At 39.8% G+C, this 25,931-nt stretch overlaps 1 protein-coding gene across 1 annotated transcript; it reads right to left on the bottom strand.

Annotated features, from left to right (window-relative positions):
- Positions 1–12,464: 12,464 nt before the first annotated feature.
- Positions 12,465–12,953, bottom strand: LOC120216991. Its single transcript, XM_039214244.1, has one exon. It carries the CDS (start codon positions 12,951–12,953, stop codon positions 12,465–12,467), a length of 489 nt encoding a protein of 162 aa, XP_039070175.1.
- Positions 12,954–25,931: the final 12,978 nt, after the last annotated feature.

Raw genomic sequence — 25,931 nt, 5'->3', positions numbered from 1 at the left:
TATTTGGTTTGGTTAAATTTATTCATTATTGCATCATTTACATCATGTTAGATATATGACCAATTTCGCCATATCACATTGTTTATGAATATTGATTATGAAACTAATGGCTAACGTTTCTCTTGATTGTGATCTTAGCAGCTTAAGCTATATATATTTATAATCAATTGGCTAAATGATTTTAAAACCTTGTTTAAAATTTTTTAAAAGTCTTTGTGATTTAACAAAAATAGGAGAAATGTTAAAGTGTTTAAAGGGGAGAAGTGTTAGAGTAAGGGGGAGTAATTTCAAAATCTTAAAATTACTAAAATGTTTTGTTATATCAAAAAGGGGGAGATTGTTGAAAACATTTTGATATTTCGATATAACAAATTAAGATAAATGAATTTTAAGATTTTCCAAAAAGATTTTCTAAGTATATTCGATATAATTATTCGAATATCAAAATATTACTCCAAATCTTTCAAAAGTCATTTTTAATCCTTACTCAAGTGTAAAATTAAGTTTTAATCTTAAAATTTTTTCAAAATAATTTTACAAAGTATTTCGAACCGTTTCAAAGCCAAAAATTCCAAAAATTCTAGAGGGGACCGATTCCCCCCAAGGGGGTACCGATTCCCCCTGAATGGTTTGGCTCCGAGAAAAACAGAATGCTCGGAGAGAACCGATTCCCCCCAAGGGGTACCGATTCCCACCTGTTCAACGGTCGAAATATTTTAATTTTACACTTAGGAAACCGATTCCCCATGAGGGGGTACCGATTCCCCCCACGCTCCAAACTGTTTTATTAATTGATTTCATACTAAAACGGCTCTATTGACTCCACTAATCATCCCCAACGTTCAGAATCATTTGAAGGTGTATTTAAACAAGCTTAGAAGCCATTGATCAACAACAAGAAACAACAAACAAGAGAGAATCAAAGAGAAAGCATCAAACCTCAAGTTTGAGCAATTTCAAGCCTATTTTTCATTCAATATTCATTTTGCTTTCAAGAACACTACTTCTACTCAATTGTATTCATTTTTTAGTGTTATTTTCTTTGTTTTAGAATTGTGCAAATACATTTTCCTTGTGAGGTTTTTCATTAAGTTTGCAAATTTGTAATCTTCTCTTTGAAAAAGAGTGTTCTCAAGAATTGAGGTATATTCTTGAGGGAGTTGTAAGGTTATCTCTTTGGCCTCAAAAGAAAGAACAAATTAGTGAATTTTTTGGAAAATCCTTAGTGTGGATAGCTAAGGTAGTGGACGTAGACTTTGGTTGAGAAAGTTGAACCACTCTAAATCGCTGTGCAAATCTTTTTAATTTTCTGCAAAAGCTTCCACCAAAGTTTTAATTGCCAATTCACCCCCTCTTGGCTATATTTGTCGATCGATTAACTCAACAACATTCTATCAAATTAGTCATAATTTTAAATAAATTCAATCAGAAAAACATATTAAATGTAAAAAAGTAGCCAGAGGGTTTGAACTAAGTCTTAAGGGGATTTAGGCATGTTCTTATAGACCAACATTCTTATTTGGTTCAAATCTTATAACATATTATATTTATGTTGTACTATAACGTAAGCAGTAAAAGGAATCGAATCTTGATAATTTTAGAGAATATATAAGCACCAAAATTATTTAAATAAATTTAATTAATGGTTTATAAAAATATATATTTTAAAATATAGTTAATATAAGATTCGAAATAATAATAAAATTATTATTTTAAAATAAAATTTATTTAATATAAATATTATAATATTAAATTTAATTTAAAAATAATTAAAATTATTATAATATTAAATATATTTTTATACATATTAAATTTATTATAATATTAAATTTAATTTCAAAATATTGAATCTATTATAATATTAAATTTTATTTTTATACATATTGAATTTAATTTTAATATATATATGAAATATATATATATTTATATATAACTAAATATGAAGCCGTCAATAAATACTAGCGTAAACCCTACCGGTGAATCTCTTGGAGGCCATAACGTCTGTCCACCGAAGGAAATTCCACAGATCACTACCCTTTCAGTGTTGGAAAGGTCGGGGAAGCCTTTGGAGTATGAACGTGACCCACAAAAATAGTGTAACAGGGACGACGAGATGAAACAATGGAGTGGTGAGGAAGTTATCGCCATGGATGTCGAGGTTGGTTGTGCTACGGTTGAAGAGAAAACACATCAACACATAACTAACATGGAAGGGCACTCAGAGGTGGTTGCCACTAAAGTCTCATATGCTAACATGGTTGCAGGAATTACGGACTCGAAAAAGGAGGCAAAGACTTGGTGCGAAGCGGATGATGTAGAGGTGTTAGATGAAGATTGCATCATAGATGAAACAAGATCGATCACTACTATTCGTTTCTCTAATCGAGTCCATGATCGGATTGACCATTATATGTAGCAAGTACTTATCACTCGCTTGCTAGACAGAATGATAAGCTATAAAACTCTTTCTACGAGAGTTCATGCCTTTTAGAAGCCGGTGGGTGATATTCAGCTGGTGGATGGAGAATAACTATTATTTGGTGAAGTTTTCAAATATTGTTGACTATGTTAAGATCCTAACGGAAGGGCCATGGACGATATATGGTAGCTATTTGACAATGCAACCTTAAAGCAAATCATTTTCAACAGCGAAAAAACATCCCTCAGAAGTAATTGTCTGGGTGAGGGCTAAACTCTCGAGATAACGTTCTCGAACAAATTATTTCACGAGATAATGCTCTCCCAAGATTAATTGCTCAAATATGGTGAAATCCACAGTGTTGGCCGTAGGTCGCCATGCCTTCCGGGCGACCTACTACGTGGCCAGTCATGCACGTCCCCAAGCATAGGTCGCCATGCCCTCCGGGCGACCTTGTAGGTCGCCATGCACTCCCTCCTGCTCCTCGCGTGATTCCTCTTGCCCTCGGATGCCCTCGCATAGCTCGCTCGGATAGCCTCGATCGGATGGCCTTGGATGCCCAGCATGTTGGAACATGCATGGCACATGCAATCTCTCTCATAGCTCGCCGGGAAGACATGGTGACCTAGTAGGTCACCATGCCTTCCGGGCGACCTACTACATGAACAGCCATGCACGTCCCCAAGCATAGGTCGCCATGTCCTCCGGGCGATCTTGTAGGTCGCCATGCACTCCCTCATGATCTTTGTGTGATTCCTCTTGCCCTCGGATGCCATCGCATAGCTCGCTCGGATAGCCTCGGTCGGATGCCCTCGGTCGGATGGCCTCAGATGCCCAGCGTGTTGGAATGTGCATGGCACAAGCAATCTCTCTCATAGCTCACCGGGAAGACATGGTGACCTAGTAAGTCGCCCGGATGGCATGGCGACCTACGGCCAACACTGTAGATTTCACCCTATTTGAGCAATTAATCTTGGGATAGCATTATCTCGTGAAATAATTTGTTCGAGAACGTTATCTCGAGAGTTTAGCCTCTGTGTGAGACTATCGGGGTTTCTTTACCGATATTACTGCAAGTCTTTGTTTCACAGGATCGCGGGAGCAGTCGGAAGGGTAGTGCGTGTGGACTATAATACTCAGGCGGGTGGAAGAGGCAAATTTTCACGTCTTACAATAGTTGTCAGTCTCTGTTAGAAATATAATATAATAGAATGTAATTAGTTGGTATTGAGTTAGTCAAAGTTAACTGAGTTTGTTAAAGGTTGGTTAGTTTGTTAGATCAAGTTGTTAAACTTGGTTTAGTGGTGCTATATAAGTGATGTTTGTAATGGGTTAAAGACTCAAGCATTTTGTAATTCATTTCTTCACATTTAGTAAACAGAGTTGCCTCTTTCACAGCTTCTCATCTTCATTCACTGTCATTTACCTTTCTTCATCTTCTGGTTATTATGTCTCATTTCTCACATGGTATCATTCGTTAAAAAGATATTGACACCATTTTTTTCCTGCTGTTGCACCATCGGACTCCTTTCTCTCACGCAGTTGCTGCCACAGTGAGATTGCTATTCCACCGTCATTGACAGTGCTACTTTTTCGATCATTAAGCGTCACTCCTGTATCAACGAGCTACTTTATTCTTCCTTGACATCGATTTTTATGTCGGCAGTTTCGAATGTGAATCAGTTTCACCGTCGAAATTCATCTTTTGATGAGTTTGACTGGTGATGTGTTCTTAGTTTTTTGGCTTGATTAATATCTGATTTTCGTTCTTGATAGTGTGGTTTCATCAACTGTTTGCCAATGGTTGGTGCTGTTATAGTTTCCCACGTTATCTGTCACTTTGATTCCTGGTTGTTTTGCGCTTCTCTTCTTCAATTGAGCTTGTTGAATAATCATGCATTTTGAACGATTCAATTGATCCTCTAGTGTTTGGTAAGTGACAAGGAAATTGCAATTTTTTGTGTGTGCATGCCTCCAATGTGTTCGACTAAATGCTTCAGTGATGTTACTGTGAGTCCAATTCTTTGCTGTCGTTGAGGACAAGTTTTGTTATGTGTTGCATTGCTGGTTGGAAACTAGTGTTGTAAGTTGATGTTGAATAATGGCCATTGGTATGATGTTGCTTTGCTCAGTTATTGACATTTTAGTTTCTACAGTAACTATTATTTCTTCTCCAAAGTTTGACATGGAACTTGAAAGCTTAACAACTAAGTTACCATAGAAGAAAATATCTGGGGAGAGTCAAGTGTTTAACAGCCTTGTACTCCTTAACCAGACAAAATAGGGTGTTTTCTTGCTCAAGAGAAGCTTCAGATTACACTCGGGAGCTTGTAGCTTAACAACCTTGCTTCCAATAAAAAGATTGACCGAATAAGTGCAGAAGAATGACAATAAAGATAAAGAACAAGGAAAAAACTGTTAAAGAAAATAGAGTTGAAGAAAGCTTCTTTCAACGAAAAAAACTATTCAATGTACATGAATTGTAGCTCACAGTTCTAACTCTCTAGGCTTGCAACATTGTTCGATCAACTCTCAAATCACAAAGTGAATTTCAAGAAGGGCGAAGAAGCAAGGTGAATAAAGGAAAAAGAAGAAGAAGACACTATTTTCTTTTGGATGCCATGCTAATTGTTTCCCCCCCCAAGAAGATCAAGAAGAAAAAGCAGAGAGAATGTTAGAAATACAATATAATAGAATGTAATTAGTTGGTATTGAGTTAGTCAAAGTTAACTGAGTTTGTTAAAGGTTGCTTAGTTTGTTAGATCAAGTTGTTAAACTTGGTTTAGTGGTGCTATATAAGTGATGTTTGTAATGGGTTAAAGACTCGAGCATTTTGTAATTCATTTCTTCACATTTAGTAAACAGAGTTGCCTCTTTCACAACTTCTCGTCTTCATTCACTGTCATTTACCTTCTTTCATCTTCTGGTTATTATGTCTCCTTTCTCACAGTCTCAATAAACCCTTGAAATCGCGAATCGAAATTGACGATTTCATTCAAAAACTGGAACATGAAGGCTTAACTAATGTATGTTTCACATGCGGAACTTATGGACATGCGAAACAAGATTGTGGTAAAGAGACACCTGACTTGGAAAAGGATACGTTAGCAGAGAATAAAGGAAGGATACTCATGGTCCAACTATGGACTCCAGAGGAGAGGAGTTGTATGGACCTTGGATGATCGTCGAAAAGAGGAAATGTAGACCAAAGATTGGGTTTCATAAAGGAAAAACGTTAGAGAAACAGACCGGTGAAGCTGGTTCCTCAATTGTTACGGTCTTGGCCGAAAAAGAAACGGTGATTGGACATGGTAATGGACTGCAAACAGGTCTGGATAATTCTAAAGGAAGAACTAAGGGACAAGAATCAAAAGATAAGGGCAAAGTGTTTGACAACATAGTTAAGAACATTAAGTATCAACGCCTGTTCACTCCGAATGTGGCTTATCTCGCTTCTAAACCAGATAGGAAGAAGAAACAAATGGAAAGATGAATAGATGGGGTGCATGTTTTATCGTCCATTGAGGGTTCAACTCTTAGAACATTAGTCCATTCACCAAGCCATAGTCTAGGAAGTCACACTACGATTTCGATCCTGAAAAGAGGTACGAACAGTAAGGGGTATTCAGGAGTTTGTCTATCTCAACAGCTAGGTGAGAGAAGTAGAATAGCTAAGGACCAGTCACAAGGAGGTACTAAAATATGAGTTGAGACCAAGGATTGTCCCTATAATGCTAAGGATTGGGTTCAAAACTTATTCAAACAAATTAGAGGAATTGATCCAAGGACGGACCCAACCTTGAACACTTAGATTTAAGCTCGCCTAGCAGAGGTTGGATTAGAGAGTGATAATGAGGATATGGAGGATTCCAAGGAAACATAGGATCACAAAGTGATGGCTCTTGCTTGAGCCTGGGTTGCTTAGTATTTATCTACTTGTCATAATGATGGACTGTATGTTTTGGAATTGCCAAGGGACGATAAGCCCTATCCGACGAATGTTTAGGATGTTTGTTCAGGAATTTCAACATAAAGTTGTTGCACTATTTGAACCTCGTATATATAGTAGACAAGCGGATAAAGTCTTGGAACGGTTAAAGTTTATACATTCCTTTAGAGTAGAGGCACATGGTTTTCGAGGTGGTATATGGTTGATATGGGATAACATAGTTGATTTGGAGGTTCTAGTCATTGCAAACAAATTCATTCATGGGTGTTTCAAGAGAAATGATAACAATGAGTGGAGTTATTTCACTGCCGTTTATGCAAGTCCAGATAAAGCTGTTCGTAAGCATTTGTAGGCGCGACTTTGTGCACTTGATCCAGGTAATGAGGCGTCATGGTTATTGGGTTGAGATTTCAACTCTATTGCTTCCATAATGGAAAGGAAATGTGGATCTCTGAGAATTCGTATTGGCAACAAACACTTAGTCGAATTCATTGACGCAGCGAGCATGTTGGATTTGGGTCACTAGGGCTTGCTGTATACCTGGCCAAGAGGTAACTTACACAAACGACTGGATCAGTTCCTAGCAAATAAAAGGTTATGCTCTTTATATCCCAACTCTCATGTTCGACATCTTGATCGCATAGGCTCAAAACACCGACCGATTCTCCTTTGGCATGATATACAATTCAATATTGGTCGAAATTGCCCATTTAGATACATCCAGCATGGAACGAACATCCGCAATTCTCTGATTGCTTGCAATACATATGGCATGATGAAAATGACCTTAGAACGAACCTAAAGAGTTTATCACAAGAATTAAATAATGGAATCGAGAAGTCTTTGGGCATATTAGAAGAAATAAAAGATTATTACTGGGGCATTGAGCGAGCGTTACAAAGCTACCACTCTGATTTCTTATGCAAGCTTGAAAATAGGCTTCGAGCGGAATTGGATGTGGCATTAGATCAGGAAGAAATTTTATGGCAACTAGTATAAATTGGGTTCTATTCGGTGACCAGAATACTAAATTTTTTTCACGCTTCAATCATGGCGAGGAGGCGGTAGAACAAAATCACAACGCTAAAAAATGAGGTCGGGGCTTGGTGTACTGAGGTGGATGCACTTCAAAAGTTGGCAATATATTTCTATAATAAACTTTTCCAAAGTGAAGAGCGGGCCATTGTGGAATATACTCGGGGTCTCTTCCCTTGTGTATCACAGGATAAGTTGGATAGGCTAACTGTGTCATTATCTGATTTGGGGTTACCAGAAAATTTGATACGTCTTATCATGTCTTATCATGCGTTGTGTTTCATCGGTTTGCACTCATATTTTTTGAACTAGGGAAATGACTGAAACATTTACACCATCCCGGGGATTAGGCAGGGTGTTCCTTTGTCGCCCTACCTTTTCGTGCTATGTATGAAGCGGTTGGCACATGTCATACAAAGTGAAGTCAATACGGGCTGTCGGAAGCTTTTCAAGACATCCTAGTCAGGACCGAGAATTTCTCATCTATTGTTTACGGATGATATGATTCTCTTCGTTGAAGCTTCTAGTGCTCAAGGAGAGACTATCCGTTTGATGTTATCAAAGTTTGGTACTACTTATGGGCAGAAGGTGAGTGTGGCCAAAACCAAAATACATTTTTCTAAGAATGTAGAACACGAGTTATATGTGCAAATTAGTACGGAATTCCAATAAACTATCGCTTGAGACTTGGGGAAATATCTCGGGGTTTCGTTGTTGCATGGGAGAGTAAATACTGCTTCTTATCAGTACCTAGTTCAGATGGTGCGGGACAGGCTAAATGGGTGGAAATTATGGGCATTATCATTTTCTAGACAAGTTACACTTGTAAAATCCGTGTTAGCAACTCCTCCAATTTATACTATGCAATCAGTAGTGATCCCAAGGTGTATTTGTGATGAAATAGAAAGACACATTGAACTGCAGTGGTCTTGGTTTTCGAAAACTTAAACATCAAATGAGGCTCTTTTAATGAATATTGCTTTCAATACTTTGGCTAAATGAGATCACTTATGGTTGAAGTGTTTGTGAGCGAAATAAGAATGCAAAGATGTTATGCCAGAGAACCTCCAGGAGTCTATTTGTTCTAAATTATGGAAAGGACTAGCTTGGATCTGGTCAGATGTTCAGAAACATGTAGCGTGGTGCATCGGTAATGGTCATAAGGTCGACTTTAGGTTTGATGCATGGCTCGGCGATTGTGACCCATTGATTAATCATGTTTTGACTGCTGGTGCTATAGGCATGCAACACATAACAGTTGTCGATATGGTTGATGCGTTGGGGAACTGACGTTGGGCATTGTTTGAGCAACTTTTACCAGTTAACATTCTTCTAAAAATTGCAGGAAAGAAGGGGCTGATGTCGAGGTGGGCTTGAACTTACGAGACGATAGGAGATTCGCAGTGAAGTCGGCTTACTTTTCTCGGGTTGGTGGGACTGCGTGAAATGGAGAACGAATCTGGTCGGTTATCAATAAATTTCTAAGTATTCCAAATGTGAAAATGTTTTTATGGCTTATTTGTTGTGGCGAAGTGATGACAAGTGTTGTGCACGTGCGACACCATTTTACGATGGATGGTAGTCGTCCTATTTGTTTAGCAGCGGTGAAAGACCTTGATCATATGCTTCGCTCATACCCGTCAGCTCTCTCAGTTTGGATGAGTGTGGTGCGACATGGTATATTATTGGACTTTCTTCGAATGAATGTTAAGGATTGGATTGGCATGAATATTGGTCCGGATGGAGGAATCGCTGAACAATCTGAGAATTGGGATATATACTTTTTGGATCTATCGTATGAAATATTTGGTTGCAGCAAAACTCGACAATTCTCCTCTTGAGGATGCGTAAACTATGCTTGAAAGGAGTATGTACCTTGCAGAGAGAACGTGCAGGGCTCATGAAATGCTTAGATTGAAAGGAAATCCATTGGAACAACACTGTTGAGATAGGTTGTTGGTAGTGGCCACCAGCTGGGTGGTTGAAAGTGAACTCCGACGGGGCTCGGGATAAGACTTCGGGGCTCGTTGCTTGTGTCACCCCCATGGAACTTCAACACCTCGGAACGTGCGGCCTTAGTCGCCTTCTTAGTGATTGTGGCTAAGTAAGCCTGAAAATATCCCAAGCAAGGATGCTTAGAACCTCGACGGAAGCTAGACAAGAGAACTAGCACAAGAAGGAAGATAAGAAAGCTTTGAGAGAAGAATGCTCTTATGATTTCTCAAAGTGAAGGAGTGAGTACAAATGAGGAGGAGAGGCCTCTATTTATAGCTAAAGCTCCCCTCAATGAACGGCTAAGATTTAATTACATCAACGGTCGAGATTAATCTTTACCTACCAAAAACAAGGGGGCATTATCTATACAAATTTAAATGCCACCTAAGTCTTTGTGGCTTCTAGAAGGTCTAAACCCCCATTTGGGCTACTTCTCATGGGCTAACCTCGGTGGTGGGCTTTGGTCCGTGACATTCTCCCCCACTGGTTCCGGTGACGCCCTCATCACTCGTTTGGCATGATATTGGTCTATTCTATTTTTTAATTGCCAAAGTCCCTCGGCATGTTCCCAACTCCCTTCGCACTCAGGTTGCCCCTTCCACAGGACAAAGTACTCATGCCTTGGGCGGTGTCCTGACCGTCGAAAACCCTCTCCGCTTGTATGTCTTGTATCTCTTTGTCATATGAGACTGCTACTTCGACTGGCGCTCGGTGCGACTTGCCTCGATCTGGATCCTCGGTATCCTGATAGTACGGCTTGAGCAGGCTAACATGGATAACGGGATACACTCGGATAGTTGGAGGCAACTCCAATTTGTAGGCCATGGTGCCTACCCGCTTCACGATTCGGAACGGACCCTCGTATCTTCGCACAAGTCCCTTGTGCACATCCGCATGGCGCAAAACATTGGCCAACTTTGCAAGGACAAGGTCGCCAACTTCAAAGTTCACGTCCCTTCGTTTTCAGTCTGCCCACATCTTGGTTCGCTTTCCCGCCTTGTGCAAACAAGCTCGGGCTAAGTCGTGTTGCTCGTGCCACTCCTTGGCAACATTGTGTGCTGATGGATTGGGCCCTTCAGGTAACAACTGTGTTGGGTGTCAACGGTTGTTGCCCGGTCACGATCTCGAACAGGCTTTGGTTCTCGCTCCGTTGCAAGTTGTAGGAAAATTGGGCCACATCCAACAGCTTTGGCCAGTCTCGTTGGTTGGCACTCACATAGTGCCTCAGATAGATCTCTAACAGAGCATTCACTCGCTCAGTTTACCCATCGGTTTGTGGATGAACTGTGGTGAAAAAGTTTAAGCTCGATCCCATCAGTTTGAACAACTCCGTCCAGAACCTCCCGGTGAACCGCGTGTCCTGGTCACTAATGATGGTTTTCGGCATTCCCCAATACTTCACCACGTGCTTAAGGAAAAGTTGAGCGGCCTCTACAGCTGGACACACCTTAGACGCGGGTATGAATGTCGCGTACTTCGAAAACCTATCAACCACAACCATGATACTTGAAAGTCCATCAGTTTTGGGCAAACCAATTATAAAATCCATGGAAATACTCTCCCATGGGCGCTCAAGAATGGGCAACGGTTGTAGCACTCCCGTCGGTTTCTTTGCCTCGATTTTGTCTTGTTGGCATAAAAGACAAGTCTTCATACAGGCCTGCACATCTTCAGCCATGTGCAGCCAATAGTATTACTCCGAGAGTAATTCCAATGTTCGATCAACTCCCAGATGTCCCGCCCACTTGGAATCATGGCATTCCTTCATGAGCTCCTTGTGTAACTTCCCATATCGGGGCACAAAGAGACGATGGACTCGGTGGTAAAGTAACTCTCTTTCGAGCCAAAACTCCAGGGTTCGCCCCTCCTTGGCTCACTCAATGATTCGTTCGGCCACAGGATCATGGGGTAATCCTTCTTTGATCCTCTCGAGGAGAGTACCTTCCACAGTTTCGATGGCATACCTCCAGCTTAAGCCATCTGCTACACAATTCACCTTCCCCGGCTTGTACTCCAAGGAAAAGTCGAAATCGGCAAGAAACTCTTACCAACGAGCTTGCTTGGGAGAAAGCTTCTTCTGGGTGAGGAAGTAACTATTGGCAATATTGTCCGTGAACACCACGAATTTGGACCCAAGCAAGTAGTGTCGCCATATCCGCAAGCAGTGTACAACTGTTGTCATCTCCTTCTCATGAACCGAGTACCTCCGCTCGGTCTCATTGAGCTTCCGGCTCTCGTATGCAACCGAATGCCCCTCTTGCATGATGACTCCACCAATGGCAACATCAGACGCATCGGTGAAAACTACGAAAGGTTTGGTGTAATCTGGTAGCACCAACACGGGCTCACTCACCATGGCCTCCTTGATCTTTTCGAATGTGTCTTGGCATTTCGTGCTCCATTCCCACACCTTATCCTTCTTGAGCAACTCGGTCAAAGGTGTGGCAATCTTGGAATAGCCCTTCACAAATTGTCGGTAATAGTTGGCTAATCCCAAGAATGCTCGCAATTCGGTCACCTTGGTGGGTGGCTTCCATCGTCAATAGCTCGAATCTTGTCTTTGTCCATCTGGAGCTTGCCTCCTCCAACAATATGGCCAAGGAACGGCACTTCCTTTTGCGCAAACGAGCATTTTTCCTCCTTGACATAAAGCTCGTTCTCTCGTAAGACTTGGAACACCCTTCTCAAGTGTTCAATGTGTTCTTCCAAGGTCTTACTATACACAACGATGTCATCAAGGTAAACTACAACAAAACGATCAAGAAAGGGTTGTAGTACCTTGTTCATTAACGTGCAAAAGGTTGCAGGGGCATTAGTGAGACTGAAGGGCATCACAAGGAACTCATATGAACCGTAGCGTGTCACGCAAGCAGTCTTTGGTTCATCGCATTCTGCTATCCGAACTTGGTAGTATCCGGACCGTAAATCTAACTTGGTGAACCACCTTGCACCACCAAGTTGATCGAACAAGTCGGCAATCAATGGGATCGGGTACTTGTTCTTTACGGTGAGCTTATTCAAAGCTTGATAGTCGATGCACATTCTGAGTGAACCGTCATGCTTCCTTTAGAATAACACCGGTGCACCAAAGGGTGACTTTGATGGTCGGATGTATCCAGCATCTAGGAGCTCTTTCAATTGTCTGCGAAGCTCCTCTAACTCCGGTGGAGCCATTCGATATGATGTTTTGGCGAGTGGCTCCGCATTTGGGACAAGCTCGATCTTGTGGTCCACCTCTCTCTTCGATGGTAAATTCTTCGGTAGCTCAGTTGGCATTACATCTCTAAACTCCGCCAATACTTGTCCCACTTCAGTTGGGACTTCTTCGGTCATTGTGGGTTCAATTTCCACCAATGAAGCCACAAAGGTGGGTTCTTCTTTACGCACCCCCTTGAGAATTGGAACTTCTTCGGCATTCACGGTTTTGATGGATCCCGTTGCCTTCTCCATATGAAGGCCAAGTCTCTTGGCAATTTGTTCGGACATGAATAATTCTGAGGCACCTGTGCGCTCATCTTTTGGCCTGCGAAGGTGATGTCTACGTACATCAATCATTTCTTCTTGCGACCCTTCTTGACCTCTATGGTGCTAAGGATGGAGCCAAGCTTGAGAGTCTCACTCTCCATCCCATCGTTCTCCTTGATGGCAGCAACTTTTACAAGTTGAGGACAATCTCTTTTCATATGATTTCCTCCACAACTGAAGCACGATAATTCCCCCTTCTTCTCCCAAGGATTGAAGAGCTTTTTGGGTCGATCATTCGGCTTCCCATGACTTCCCGTTGGCTTATGAAAGTTGCCTTTGGCCTTCTCTCCCCCACTATTACCTTTGGGTTTCAACTTGGATTGGAGAGAGTCGGTATTCTTTACTTCAAACGGGGCGATGGCCTCGGCTGCATCTAACGCCTTGGAGAGTTCGGTCACTCCCCTCCTTTGGATCTCCATGTTGGCCCAACGTTATAATCCATCCATGAATGCAAAGTACCCTTCTGACTCGCCCAAGTCCGGGATTTGCATCTTGATCTCCGTGAAGTTTTTGACATATTCCAAGATGGAACGATCGTGCCTCAATTGCTTTAGTTTTGATCGAGCTTCGAGCACAGCATTTTTCGGATAGAAATGTTCCTTGAGTTCTCCCACGAACTCTTCCCACGTTCCGATTGGATTCGTACTTTCGGAACACCTACGACGCCACCATAACATAGCAACATCATTAAGATAATTGGAAGCAACATTTACATTGGTGGTATCATCCTCGATACTCATGCCACGGAATAATTTCTCCATGCCCCAAATGAAATTCTCCACATCTTGAGCATTTCGACTCCCCTTGTACTCCTTCGGCTTAGGGACGTCGATCCTGGGTCTTGGTGTTTGTGCCTCTCCAGTCACTCCATTCAACACGGCAGCCTTGTAGACGAGCAGCTCGCTCTTGAGCTCCTTTACCTCCTGCATTATTTCGACCCTCATGGCTAAGTACATGCTCTCGAGGCCTCTGGTACGCTCGTCTACGTTCTCCGTCAACTCGCTGATAAGTGCTTGGGTTTCTTCACGGAGTACATCCTCTACGGACTCCACCTTCTCCAAGCGAGATTCAACTGAGTCTTGAGTCTCTTGGACTTCATTATATCGGTCTTCTAACCTATCGACCCTTTACTCGAACGAGGTCACCATATCTTTCGAGTTTGCTCGCTTCTTCGGTACGATAACACGAGTCACTTCGCTTGCTGGGTTCTCGTCTTGGTTGTGCTGTGCCATTTCTCGTAGAACTAGCTCTGATACCACTTGTCACGCCCTTGGAACTTCGACGCCTCGGAACGTGCGGCCTTAGTCGCCTTATTAGTGATTGCGGCTAAGTAAGCCTGAAAATATCCCAAGCAAGGATGCTTAGAACCTCGACGGAAGCTAGACAAGAGAACTAGCACAAGAAGGAAGATAAGAAAGCTTTGAGAGAAGAATGCTCTTATGATTTCTCAAAATGAAGGAGTGAGTACAAATGAGGAGGGGAGGCCTCTATTTATAGCTAAAGCTCCCCTCAATGAACGGCTAAGATTTAATTACATCGACGGCCGAGATTAATCTTTACCTACAAAAAATAAGGGGGCATTATCTATACAAATTTAAATGCCACCTAAGTCTTTGTGGCTTCTAGAAGGTCCAAACCCCCATTTAGGCTACTTCTCATGGGCTAACCTCGGTGGTGGGCTTTGGTCCGTGACACTTGTGACGGGATCATCCGAAATGATTTTGGGGAGTGGCGACTAGGTTTTACGAAATTCATTGACATTTGTTATGTTGTGGAAGCTGAGATTTGGGGGATGTATTTGGGGTTGGTATATTCTTGGGAGCTGGGGGAAAGACAAATTATTCTAGAGGTTGATAGCTTGAAGGCCATACATGCAATTCAAAAGGAGAAGTACATTGATGAGTTGCTTCAGCGAGCTAGGATTGTTCAGATTCAATATGTTCAACGGAACGAAAATACGGTGGTCAATGGTATGACAAAGTTAGCAAATAGAACGACCTATGATGTTGTCCGGTTCTCGGAACCGTCTTCCTGGGTGATGTCGGAGCTGCAGAAAAATTATATTAGTAGTCTGGATAATTAACTGGTGTTGTCTTTTGTTGCAAAAAGAAAGAAAAAAGAAAAAAGAAAATATAAACCAAAATTTGACTTCTTTTACTCTTTTCGTTGCAATACAACATAGATACAATATGTTGTAAAACATGTACCAAGTATGAGAGTTGGTTCAGTGGTACAAGCGTGCTCCACCCTTCTTGGAGACTCAAATTTGACCCTCATCGGCCACTACATTTACTTTTAGTTTGTATTCCTAAATCAGATGGTGACACACATCACCATTTGATTGGAAAAATATTAAATTGAATTAAGTAAATGTCTTCTAATCATATTATGATATAAGTCATCATATGATTAGAAGATTAAATATATTGAATTAATTTAAAATTATGACTAATTTGATAGAATGTGTAAGTAATAAGGATTAAATGTCTAATTATATCAATTTTATTAACTGCCACATCAATACTTCTATTAAATATTAACGGTAAGTGGTTTTCTTTAATACATTTAAATAGTTGAATGATATGATTGATAAAAATTCAAAAATGACAGTCTAAATAAAAATAGATAATAGTTAAGTGGTCACTGGTACCCTAAAATTAATATTGATTTCTTTTTTAGTTTAGGAAATAGATTTATTACCGTTTATTTTATAACTAATTGTATCAAACATTGCCTCTTTATTTTATGAGAAAATCGCCTCAGTGACCAAAAATGCCTTATAATATACGATTTTAACCAACTTTTTTTGGATTTGCCAAAATGACCAACAAAATCGCAACGCGAAATAAAAATCGCAACGCGATCCCCAGAATCGCAAATCAGTTTCCAAAATCGCAACGCGATTCTTGAAAATCGCAATGCGATAGTACAAATTCGCATTGCGATTTTCCAGAATCGCAACGCGAATATGAAAATCGCAACGCGAACACATAAATCACAACGCGTATCCGTAAACCGCAACGTGTATCCGTAAATCGCAACGCGTATCCGTAAATCGCAATGCGTATCCGTAAATCGCAATGCGTATCCGTAAATCGCAACGACAATGCGTAAAATCGCAACGCGTATCCGTAAATCGCAACGCGATTTTTAAAGCACCATTATAATCGCTACGCGTATTTTATTTTCAAATTACAAAAACGAATATTAAGACAAAATCCCGTAATCGCAACTCATAACCTAAAACCTAAAATCACAACTCAGTCTCATCTCCATCTCTACGGCGAAATCCGTCCCCATCTCCGAAGATTTCCGTCCCCATCTCCGGCGAAATCCCTCACAACCATTCACGGTCAAAAATCCCTCACAATATTCAGAAATGGAAAATCAACCTCCGAGGGTTAGTTTTTTTAATTATTTTTATTTTGAAATTTTTGCATTATTGTAGGTTTTTCATAATGAAACTGATGATAAGTTTACTGGTCATTTCAATAATAGATTAACCATTTCACTTAGATTTCATTTCGCGTTGCGATTCTCTCGTTGCGATTTTCATTTCGCGTTGCTATTCTCTCGTTGCGATTTTCAAGTTAGTATTTGTCTTTGTCTTTGTTCTGTCTTTTGGTTGAAGTAATGCAATCCATTCAAGTTTCAATTTGCAGAAGAGTCGCAACGAGAGAAATGAAAATCGCAACGCGAAAATGACTATCTGCAACGAGAAAAATGAAAATCGCAACGAGAGAATCGCAACGCGAAATGAAAATCGCAACGAGAGAATCGCAATGCGAAACCAAAATCGCATTGCGATTTTCATTTCGCGTTACGATTTTCATTTCGCGTTGCGATTCTCTCGTTGCGATTTTCATTTCTCTCGTTGCGATAGTCATTCTCTCGTTGCGATTTTCATTTCAACCAAAGACAAAACAGTGTTGCAAATTTTAGTTTCAAGAATAAACTACTACTTTTTATGTTTATTGTTTTTGGTATATCTTCACAGTGTAGTTTTTGGTATATCTAACTTGGTATGTTTATTGTTTTGTAGAAATTTTTTTCGGCTTCATTGACATTAAGGAATAAAGTTATCCTAGCCATTACAATTGCTTCGAAGCTTTCACCTGCACAAAGACAATTGTTTGAGGAAACCTGCTTCGGGCCATGGCTGAGAGTACAACATTCGGGTGGAGATGCTAATTTGACCCATTTGTGGCTTCAGACCATGACATCAAATCTACCCGACAGTATACAACGTGGTGAGGAAGAGATATGGTTTCATTTTCCACCAGCGTATACTTGTTTTGGGCGGAATGAGTTCTGCTTAATCACTGGTCTACGATTCGGACACGATGATGTAGGCCGGTACACTCGTCATATCGCCCGCCCATCATGGTTATCCCGGGTTTTTCCGGATGAGTCAATGGAGAAGCTGAACCTACACGTCGACGACCTGAAGAAATTGTTTAATAAGAAAGATGGTTTCACTCGGATGGATGACGTCGATGTTGTCCGAGTATGCCTTCTACTACTTTTGTATGCCGGCTTTTTAGGCAGAGAGGCCAGACAACCTATTCCTCGGGAGCTAATAATATTGGTAGAGGACCTGAATGCATGGAATCTGTTTCCGTGGGGTTCGTATATATGGAAAGCTACCTGGACTAAGTTGTCTACTGCCTTTGATGGCCGCAAAAGTTTGCGTGGCGATGGGTCGAAATACACTTTGTCAGGCTTTGTTTGGGCCTTTAAGGTAAGAATTTCTATATAATGTTTCTAAAATTATAATTAATTATTTAACAATTACTAATTTGTTATTATATTGTTTGTAGATTTGGATATTCGAGGCTTTCCCCAGCATGCGTACATATGCAATAAAAACGTCAAATGATATTCCCAAGGCTATTTCCTGGAAGAGGAAAATCTGTTGGATTGGGAAGACTTAATACCATATGCGACAATAAATAATGTAAGTTAACACAAATACTTTCATATATATAAACAAGTTATTAATAGTAGACGTTTAACTTTGTTTGAGTTTTTATATTGTTAGGAGGCCAACATTCCATTACAAAGACTGACACCCACGGAGGAAGAGCTTGCCACTGATTGGTGGCAAGCTAGTCAGAGTTTTTTTGATGGCACGGATGATGAGCAGCATCCACTTCCTCCAATTCGAGAGCCATCACCTCACCCAGAGCCATCACCCGATCGACCCGACTATACACCTCTAGAACAAGAGCCATCACCTATCCCGTCACATCATCGAGCCTCTTCTCCACCATCACCTCATGATAGGCGACCGACAAAGATGCCACGACTCCTATCTCCCTGTTCTCCACCTCCACCTCCACGGGATGAGTCAAGGGAGTTACGTGATGAGGTCAATGCCTTGCGTGAGGAGATCGGTACTCTACGCGATAACGATGGTGCATGGCGTGTGGAGGTGTCAACTTTACGTGGTGAGGTTGCCGCTCTACGTGAGATGATAGTATCGTTGCAGAATGGTTCATACTCTACGCAACGAGGTAAGTTTAAGATTTTCCATATTTAACTTGATGATAAATTTACTCGTAATTTCACTTAGATTAGCCATTTCACTTAGATTGCTTAGTAAATTTATTCGGTTGCTGCCAATTCTGCTAAACTGTGTATTCTTTAACACTGTGAATAGTATTTGTCTTTGTTTTGTCTTTTGGTTGAAAGTAAATTTGTTCGGTTGCTGCCAATTCTGCTAAACTAATACCCTGAAGTCAGTATTTGTCTTTGTTTTGTCTATTGGTTGAAGTAATGCAATCCATTCAAGTTTCAATTTGCAGAAGAAGAAATAGTTTACTTTCGCAACACGAAACTTAAAATCGCAACGAGAGAATCGCAACGCGAAATGAAAATCGCAACGACAGAATCGCAACGCGAAACCAAAATCGCAACGACAAAATCGCAACGCGAAACCAAAATCGCATTGCGATTTTCATTTCGCGTTGCGATTCTCTCGTTGCGATTTTCATTTCGCATTGCGATTCTGTCGTTGCGATTTTCATTTCGCGTTGCGATTTGGTTTCGCGTTGCGATTTTGGTTTCTCGTTGCGATTCTCATTTCGCGTTGCGATTTTAAGTTTCGTGTTGCGAAAGTAAACTATTTCTTCTTCTGCAAATTGAAACTTGAATGGATTGCATTACTTCAACCAATAGACAAAACAAGACAAATACTAACTTCAGGGTATTAGTTTGAAACATTTTTCTTTGTTATCTGATGCATTTTGTGAACTATGATAGAATAATGACTTGGGTGAATACAATGCAAGTTTGAAACATATTTGTCTTGTTTTCACTGTTTAAATATCATGTCTGTTTATTTACTAATTTTTGTATTTAATTATTTAGCGGCCCGATAGAGTGGATGCTTTACGTTGGGTTATGCTTGCACGACGGAGTTCACGCATCAGACAGCGTGCACGTGCTATTAAGTCTCCGTACACCCCAATAGTGCAAAGACACCGCAAGAAGAAGCCCGACTCGCCTGTCATCCCTCAAGAGTCCACTCCTATCGTTGAAGAGGCCCCCCCTATCATTCCTCGAGAGTCCCCTCCCACCGTTCAAGAGGCCACTGTCATCATTGAAGAGGTCCCTCCCACCATTCAAGAGCCCGATTCACATGGCGTCATATGTAGGCTTCTTGAGAAACCCTCTGACGTGCCGGACATAATGGATGAGAGTTGGCTCTCGTATAAGTTACCGGCCAGTACCATTCCGGTATCGAAGTGGAGAGGAGACAACTACCAGACACAATTCTGGATAACACCCTTTGGGCTAAGACCGCAGTTGATTTTTATCTACATGAGCGGAGCCAGGGGTGTTTCACTAACATATGCAAGCTCACCGATGATATCTATTTGTTGCTTGATTGGTCTTGGTGGGGCGTATTATTAGGGGTCGAAGACAATGGCTATTTCGATGGGGGGTAAGTCTTATATTTTTCTTATATTTCAATTTGATTAATTTTTTTTTAAATTTATGTAAGTCACTAATATATGTCTTTTTTTGTAAAACAGCATATCGATGCGTGGGTGACACGTCTTATAATAATAAGAAAACTTAAGAAAAATAAAAATATACGATATACAATTATGCCGACGTCTTTTAACGCCGTTCACTTGAAGAATCAACGAGATGAATCATTTGATTTGGGCAATGGATAAGCTAAACTTTATCCTGCATGGTGGGAGGTCGATAAGGTTAGTATTTATTTTATATTGAGTTTAAAGGTTTTATGAAATAAGTGCGCAAATGAATGAATTATTACTTATGATTGCAGGTGTTTATCCCTGTTTTGGAACGTAAACATTGGATTCTCGTCGAGCTTCAGCTCCCATCCCTTAAGACAATAGTGTATGACAGCATGATAAATTACATATCATTGGCTGATTTAAGAGATATTATTAAGGGATGGAGCTCTCATTTGGCTAAATTCTTGGATGCGATCAATTATTGGACTCGTTCTGGAAACAAGAAGCCAAAGAAGCTCAATATTACAGTTATTAGAGACGAGACCGCGCCACAACAAACGAAAGGAGCCAGAGGAGATTGTGGTCCTCTCGTATGCTTGGCGTTGGAGCGTTTGACTACGGGAAACACCAAGTATCTACCTCCCACCGATAGAGATAGAGCTGTAGTAGGCTTGTGGTTTCGGCATTATATGGCTAAATCGATATATACGAGACGCTGCCTACCTGCATCCGCGTTATAAAAATATCCATAAACAATTGGTAAGTTTATAGACTTTTGGTTTGAAAATGTTTGGTTAAGTACCTAGAATTCAATAATTTGTTGTTTGTAGGTTTTAGATGTGTAGAAAGTGTTGTTTGAGCAAAAGTTTGGTTTCTGCAGGTTAATCTCAGAAGTGAACTGCGTGAAAATGATGTATGGCTGCAAAAGTTGATTCAATAGTTTAATTGATTGTTTTTTGATTGTTAATTGATTGTAAAAGTTGATTCAATAGTAGATGATTGGAAATAAGAATTATTGCTTATTTTTTGATTGTTTAATTGATTTGTAAAAGATGATTTGTAAAAGTTGATTTGTTTAATTGATGCGAACATAATTCTTATTTGTGCTTGTTTAATTGATTGAAATGTAATGGTTGATTTTGTTGATTTCAATCTGCATTATGTTGAAGGCAAAAATGACTATCGCAATGCGGAAATGAAAATCGCAATGCGAAATGAAAATCGCAACGAGAGAATCGCAATGCGAAATGAAAATCGCAATGTGGAAATGAAAATCGCAACGAGAGAATCGCAATGCGATTTTCATTTCGCAATGCGATTTTCATTTCCGCATTGTGATTCTCTCGTTGCGATTTTCATTTCGCATTGCGATTTTCATTTCCGCATTGCGATTCTCTCGTTGCGATTTTCATTTCGCATTGCGATTTTCATTTCCGCATTGCGATTTTCATGTTGGGATTTCATTTCGCATTGCGATTCTCTCGTTGCGATTGTAATTTCCGTGTTGCGATAGTCAAATGCATGCCTAATAAGTGATAACAACTGAATAACAAGAGTTGGTTAAGTCAAAATGGTTGGCCTGAGTCATTAATTCAACTGAAAATGTTAAAAGTTCACACATAAAATCCACATAATACAACGTTTGCATTTAAAAATCACCTAAGTTAACAGTCCCAAAAGGTGAAGCCAGTTGTGATTGGGATTTTAAAGATGATTGCCTTTTGCTTGACACCATATGAGCTTTGGATTTTGATGAGGATCCATATTTTGGTAGAGGAAAAGATGATTGTGATGGCACTGGTGATCCACATGTCAACCTTGTATGACCACTTTCCTTGCACCGACTACATGTCGATCTCTTCTTCTCTTCACCCTTAGACGGTATACGATCGTGACTTTTTGGTCGGCCAGGTAGCCTTCTGTCCATGGCTGGTGGCAAAACTGTTTGTAAGTCATCTGGTATGTCCCACTCAGAAGGATGTGGAATAGGGTAGACAATCTCGGCATAAGTCTGTCGATAAACTTCTGTAGTGTAGCAATCCATAGCGTATGCACTTGAATCATCTTGGTTTAAATGAAGAGCAACTTTTATAACATGGCCACACGGATAACCAGATGTTTGCCATTTCATACAACTACACATCTTTGCATTTAGATTGACCAGCCCATTTAAGTTATTATCCAGTACTTGAAACAAAGTGTTTGAACATGGTTCAACTCTCCATGACGTTGACTTCACAACACGTTTCGTTATCTTTTTTTCAGTCCATGGTGTAACACGATGTTCCAATGTTCCTGTAAATTTAAATAAACAATACTTAGTAAAATATATAAATAAATATGATAAGTTACGAATTCAAAGAAATAATACCTGCATGGTTTCTTTTCTTGTAGTACCACTGTTGAATAGAGGCTCGAAAAAACTCCATTAACATAGTAATGGGTAATTTCCGGGAATGACGACTTAGAGCGTTGATTGATTCTGCACTATTAGACGTCATGAAACCATATCTTGCTCCAAGTTGATGTACTCTTGACCATCTTTCAAACCCGACATCTTCTAGTGTTTGAGCACACTGAGGCAAAACACGTCTTAAACAGTTTATATGCTTATTGAAATCCACTTCCCGATAAGCTTTTACAGCCTTCCAGTATGTCCATTTGTGCTTTTTTATACCAGCAGACCTTGATTTTAGATTTCTATACAAAAGAACACCACAAAGTCCATGAAAAGCATCTGGGAAACACCTTCTAACAGCGTTGTCAATTGAGTTTGCCCTATCGGATATGATTGTCAGATTGCTAATAGGACCTATGCAATCCCTAAGATGCCCCATAAACCATGTCCATGAATCAGAGGTTTCAGATTTGCCAACCCCGTAAGCTATTGGCAATATCCCATTGTTAGCATCCATGGCTACTGCTAATAAGTTTACTCCAAGGTATCGACCTTTCAAATGTGCTCCGTCAACTATAATAACTGGGCGCATGCAAGTAATAAACGAACGAATCTACAAAATAATATACACAAGAAATATAATCATTTAAATGTGAAATGCATGTAACTAACAAAAATGAGTCAACAAAATTATATTGATTTACTAACCGTAGCACCAATGGCGATAAACAGCAACTCAAAGTGTCCATCTCTATCTGTTTTGATATGAGTTACCGACCCAGGATTTTTCAGCTTTAAATTGTGACAATAAGCCGGCAGTTGGGCAAACGATGCTTCTGGCGACCCCCTCAACAATTCCAAGGCATAACATTTGGCTCTCCAAGCTTGAGAATATGATATACTAATCTTGAACCGAGCATTCATGTCAGTCATAATTTCATGTCCCCGATATACCCTGCCATTCAAAAACATTAACTCAGCCAGAAAACCACCCAACACCTTTTTGTTTGCCTGTCTATGGTGAGGAAAAACTTGGGTTCTTGAACATGTATGTTTATCAATAAAAGTCCTAACTTGAAACATTTCGCAATATTTTATTCTCTTTGCAATCATACGCCACGAACAGTTTTTGTCAATCATACACCTTGTTTCGAAACGATCTTTGCTTGATTTGTTAACTTTTAGTTGATAGCCATCTTCCACACATTTCGTATACAAAGCTATCTTCAAGTCTTCCTTTGTATCAAAACAATCATCTTTCTTGATACGAATAACTTTTGTGTAACAATCAACTGCTTTCTTTACCAACTCTTCTTCCGGTATCTGAAGTAATTCTGGCATATTCCAGTTATACGCCCGTGGCATTTTCTTTTCTTCGGGGACTTTTTCTTCTTCTTTTTCTTCTTCAGGATTATATGAATTACAGAATGGATGTTCAACATGTTCATTCACAGTCGTAACTTCCTCCTCATTATCATCAATAATATCTTCTTCGGCAACGGTTGTTTCATCATCAAAATTCGGGTATTGACCAATATCAAAATCATTACACGCAGGGTCTGTTTCTTCTTCTGAAACGTCATCAAAATCCGTGTATTGACCAATATCAAAGTCCGGATATTGACCAAGACCAAATTTCGAATACTGACTAGTACTCACAATTTTTTCTGTTGGCTCATCATCGTCTAACTGGTCAATACGAAAACCGGAATTTGGTGCTGAAAGTTGATTGGGATTTGGATTAGAGAAAGGTTGTGGGTTTTGAGAAAAACTTAGTTGATTACTACCCGCTACTGACCCAACAATACTACTTCTAGGTTCAACAACATACAATGTAACATCATCTTGTGAAACACTAATGTAAGCAATGAATCGTTCAACATCTTCATTGTCGGTTAACAAATAAACTTTATCATTTCTCTGATAAGATAGCCTAAATCCACTTAGGGGCTCTAAATTCAATTTCTTTGAAACACGTAGCATTAGAGTTTCATAAGTTAACTTTTGTAAAGACAATTTTAGTTGAAGATTCATGGGTAAAGGCATATATTGTAAAACACCATGAACATTATCCCATGACCCTCCAAAACACAAATCTATCCAAACATGATCAACATTAGATGATTTCATGGTTGTAAATTAATTTACTAAACAGACGAGCTGCGAAACTAAAACCTGTTGCCGGATTGGGAAGGATGTCGTTGGATATAGGAACGGATGTCGCCGGAGAGAGTGATAGATGGAGATAGAATGAGTTGCGATTTAGGGATTTAGTTTATGATTTGCTGCTGTTGCGTAGTTATATACCCAAAATTTCAGTGTTGCGATTTACAGATTCTCGTTGCGATTTACGGATTATCGTTGCGATTTACAGATTCTCGTTGCGATTTACGGATTATCGTTGCGATTTACGGATACACGTTGCGATTTACGGATACGCATTGCGATTTACGGATACGCGTTGCGATTTACGGATACACGTTGCGGTTTACGGATACGCGTTGCGTACTACTTCTAGGTTCAACAACATACAATGTAACATCATCTTGTGAAACACTAATGTAAGCAATGAATCGTTCAACATCTTCATTGTCGGTTAACAAATAAACTTTACCATTTCTCTGATAAGATAGCCTAAATCCACTTAGGGGCTCTAAATTCAATTTCTTTGAAACACGTAGCATTAGAGTTTCATAAGTTAACGTTTGTAAAGACAATTTTAGTTGAAGATTCATGGGTAAAGGCATATATTGTAAAACACCATGAACATTCTCCCATGACCCTCCAAAACACAAATCTATCCAAACATGATCAACATTAGATGATTTCATGGTTGTAAATTAATTTACTAAACAGACGAGCTGCGAAACTAAAACCTGTTGCCGGATTGGGAAGGATGTCGTTGGATATAGGAACGGATGTCGCCGGAGAGAGTGATAGATGGAGATGGAATGAGTTACGATTTAGGGATTTAGTTTATGATTTGCTGCTGTTGCGTAGTTATATACCCAAAATTTCAGTGTTGTGATTTACAGATTCTCGTTGCGATTTACGGATTATCGTTGCGATTTACAGATTCTAGTTGCGATTTACGGATTATCGTTGCGATTTACGGATACGCGTTGCGATTTACGGATACGCATTGCGATTTACGGATACGCGTTGCTATTTACGGATACACGTTGCGGTTTACGGATACGCGTTGCGATTTATGTGTTCGCGTTGCGATTCTGGAAAATCGCAATGCGAATTTGTACTATCGCATTGCGATTTTCAAGAATCGCGTTGCGATTTTGGAAACTGATTTGCGATTCTGGGGATCGCGTTGCGATTTTTATTTCGCGTTGCGATTTTGTTGGTCATTTTGGCAAATCCAAAAAAAGTTGGTTAAAATCGTATATTATAAGGCATTTTTTGTCACTGAGGCGATTTTCTCTTATTTTATACTAATTTTTAGATTTTAAAATAATTTAATTATATTTTCTAATTATTTATAAATATTAATTTAATTTGTGTAGATTATTAATTCAATTTTAATAATATCAAGTGATTCTAATATAATATTTATTCATAATTTTCATTAATAACGTATATATATCCTATAGATATAACTAT

Source organism: Hibiscus syriacus, unplaced genomic scaffold (genome assembly GCF_006381635.1).
Source record: "Hibiscus syriacus cultivar Baekdansim isolate YM2019G1 unplaced genomic scaffold, ASM638163v2 tig00110174_pilon, whole genome shotgun sequence".
Classification (NCBI taxonomy): Eukaryota; Viridiplantae; Streptophyta; class Magnoliopsida; order Malvales; family Malvaceae; genus Hibiscus; species Hibiscus syriacus.
The sequence above is the reverse complement of the archived record's forward strand: the minus strand, read 5'-3'. Positions and strand labels throughout refer to the sequence as shown.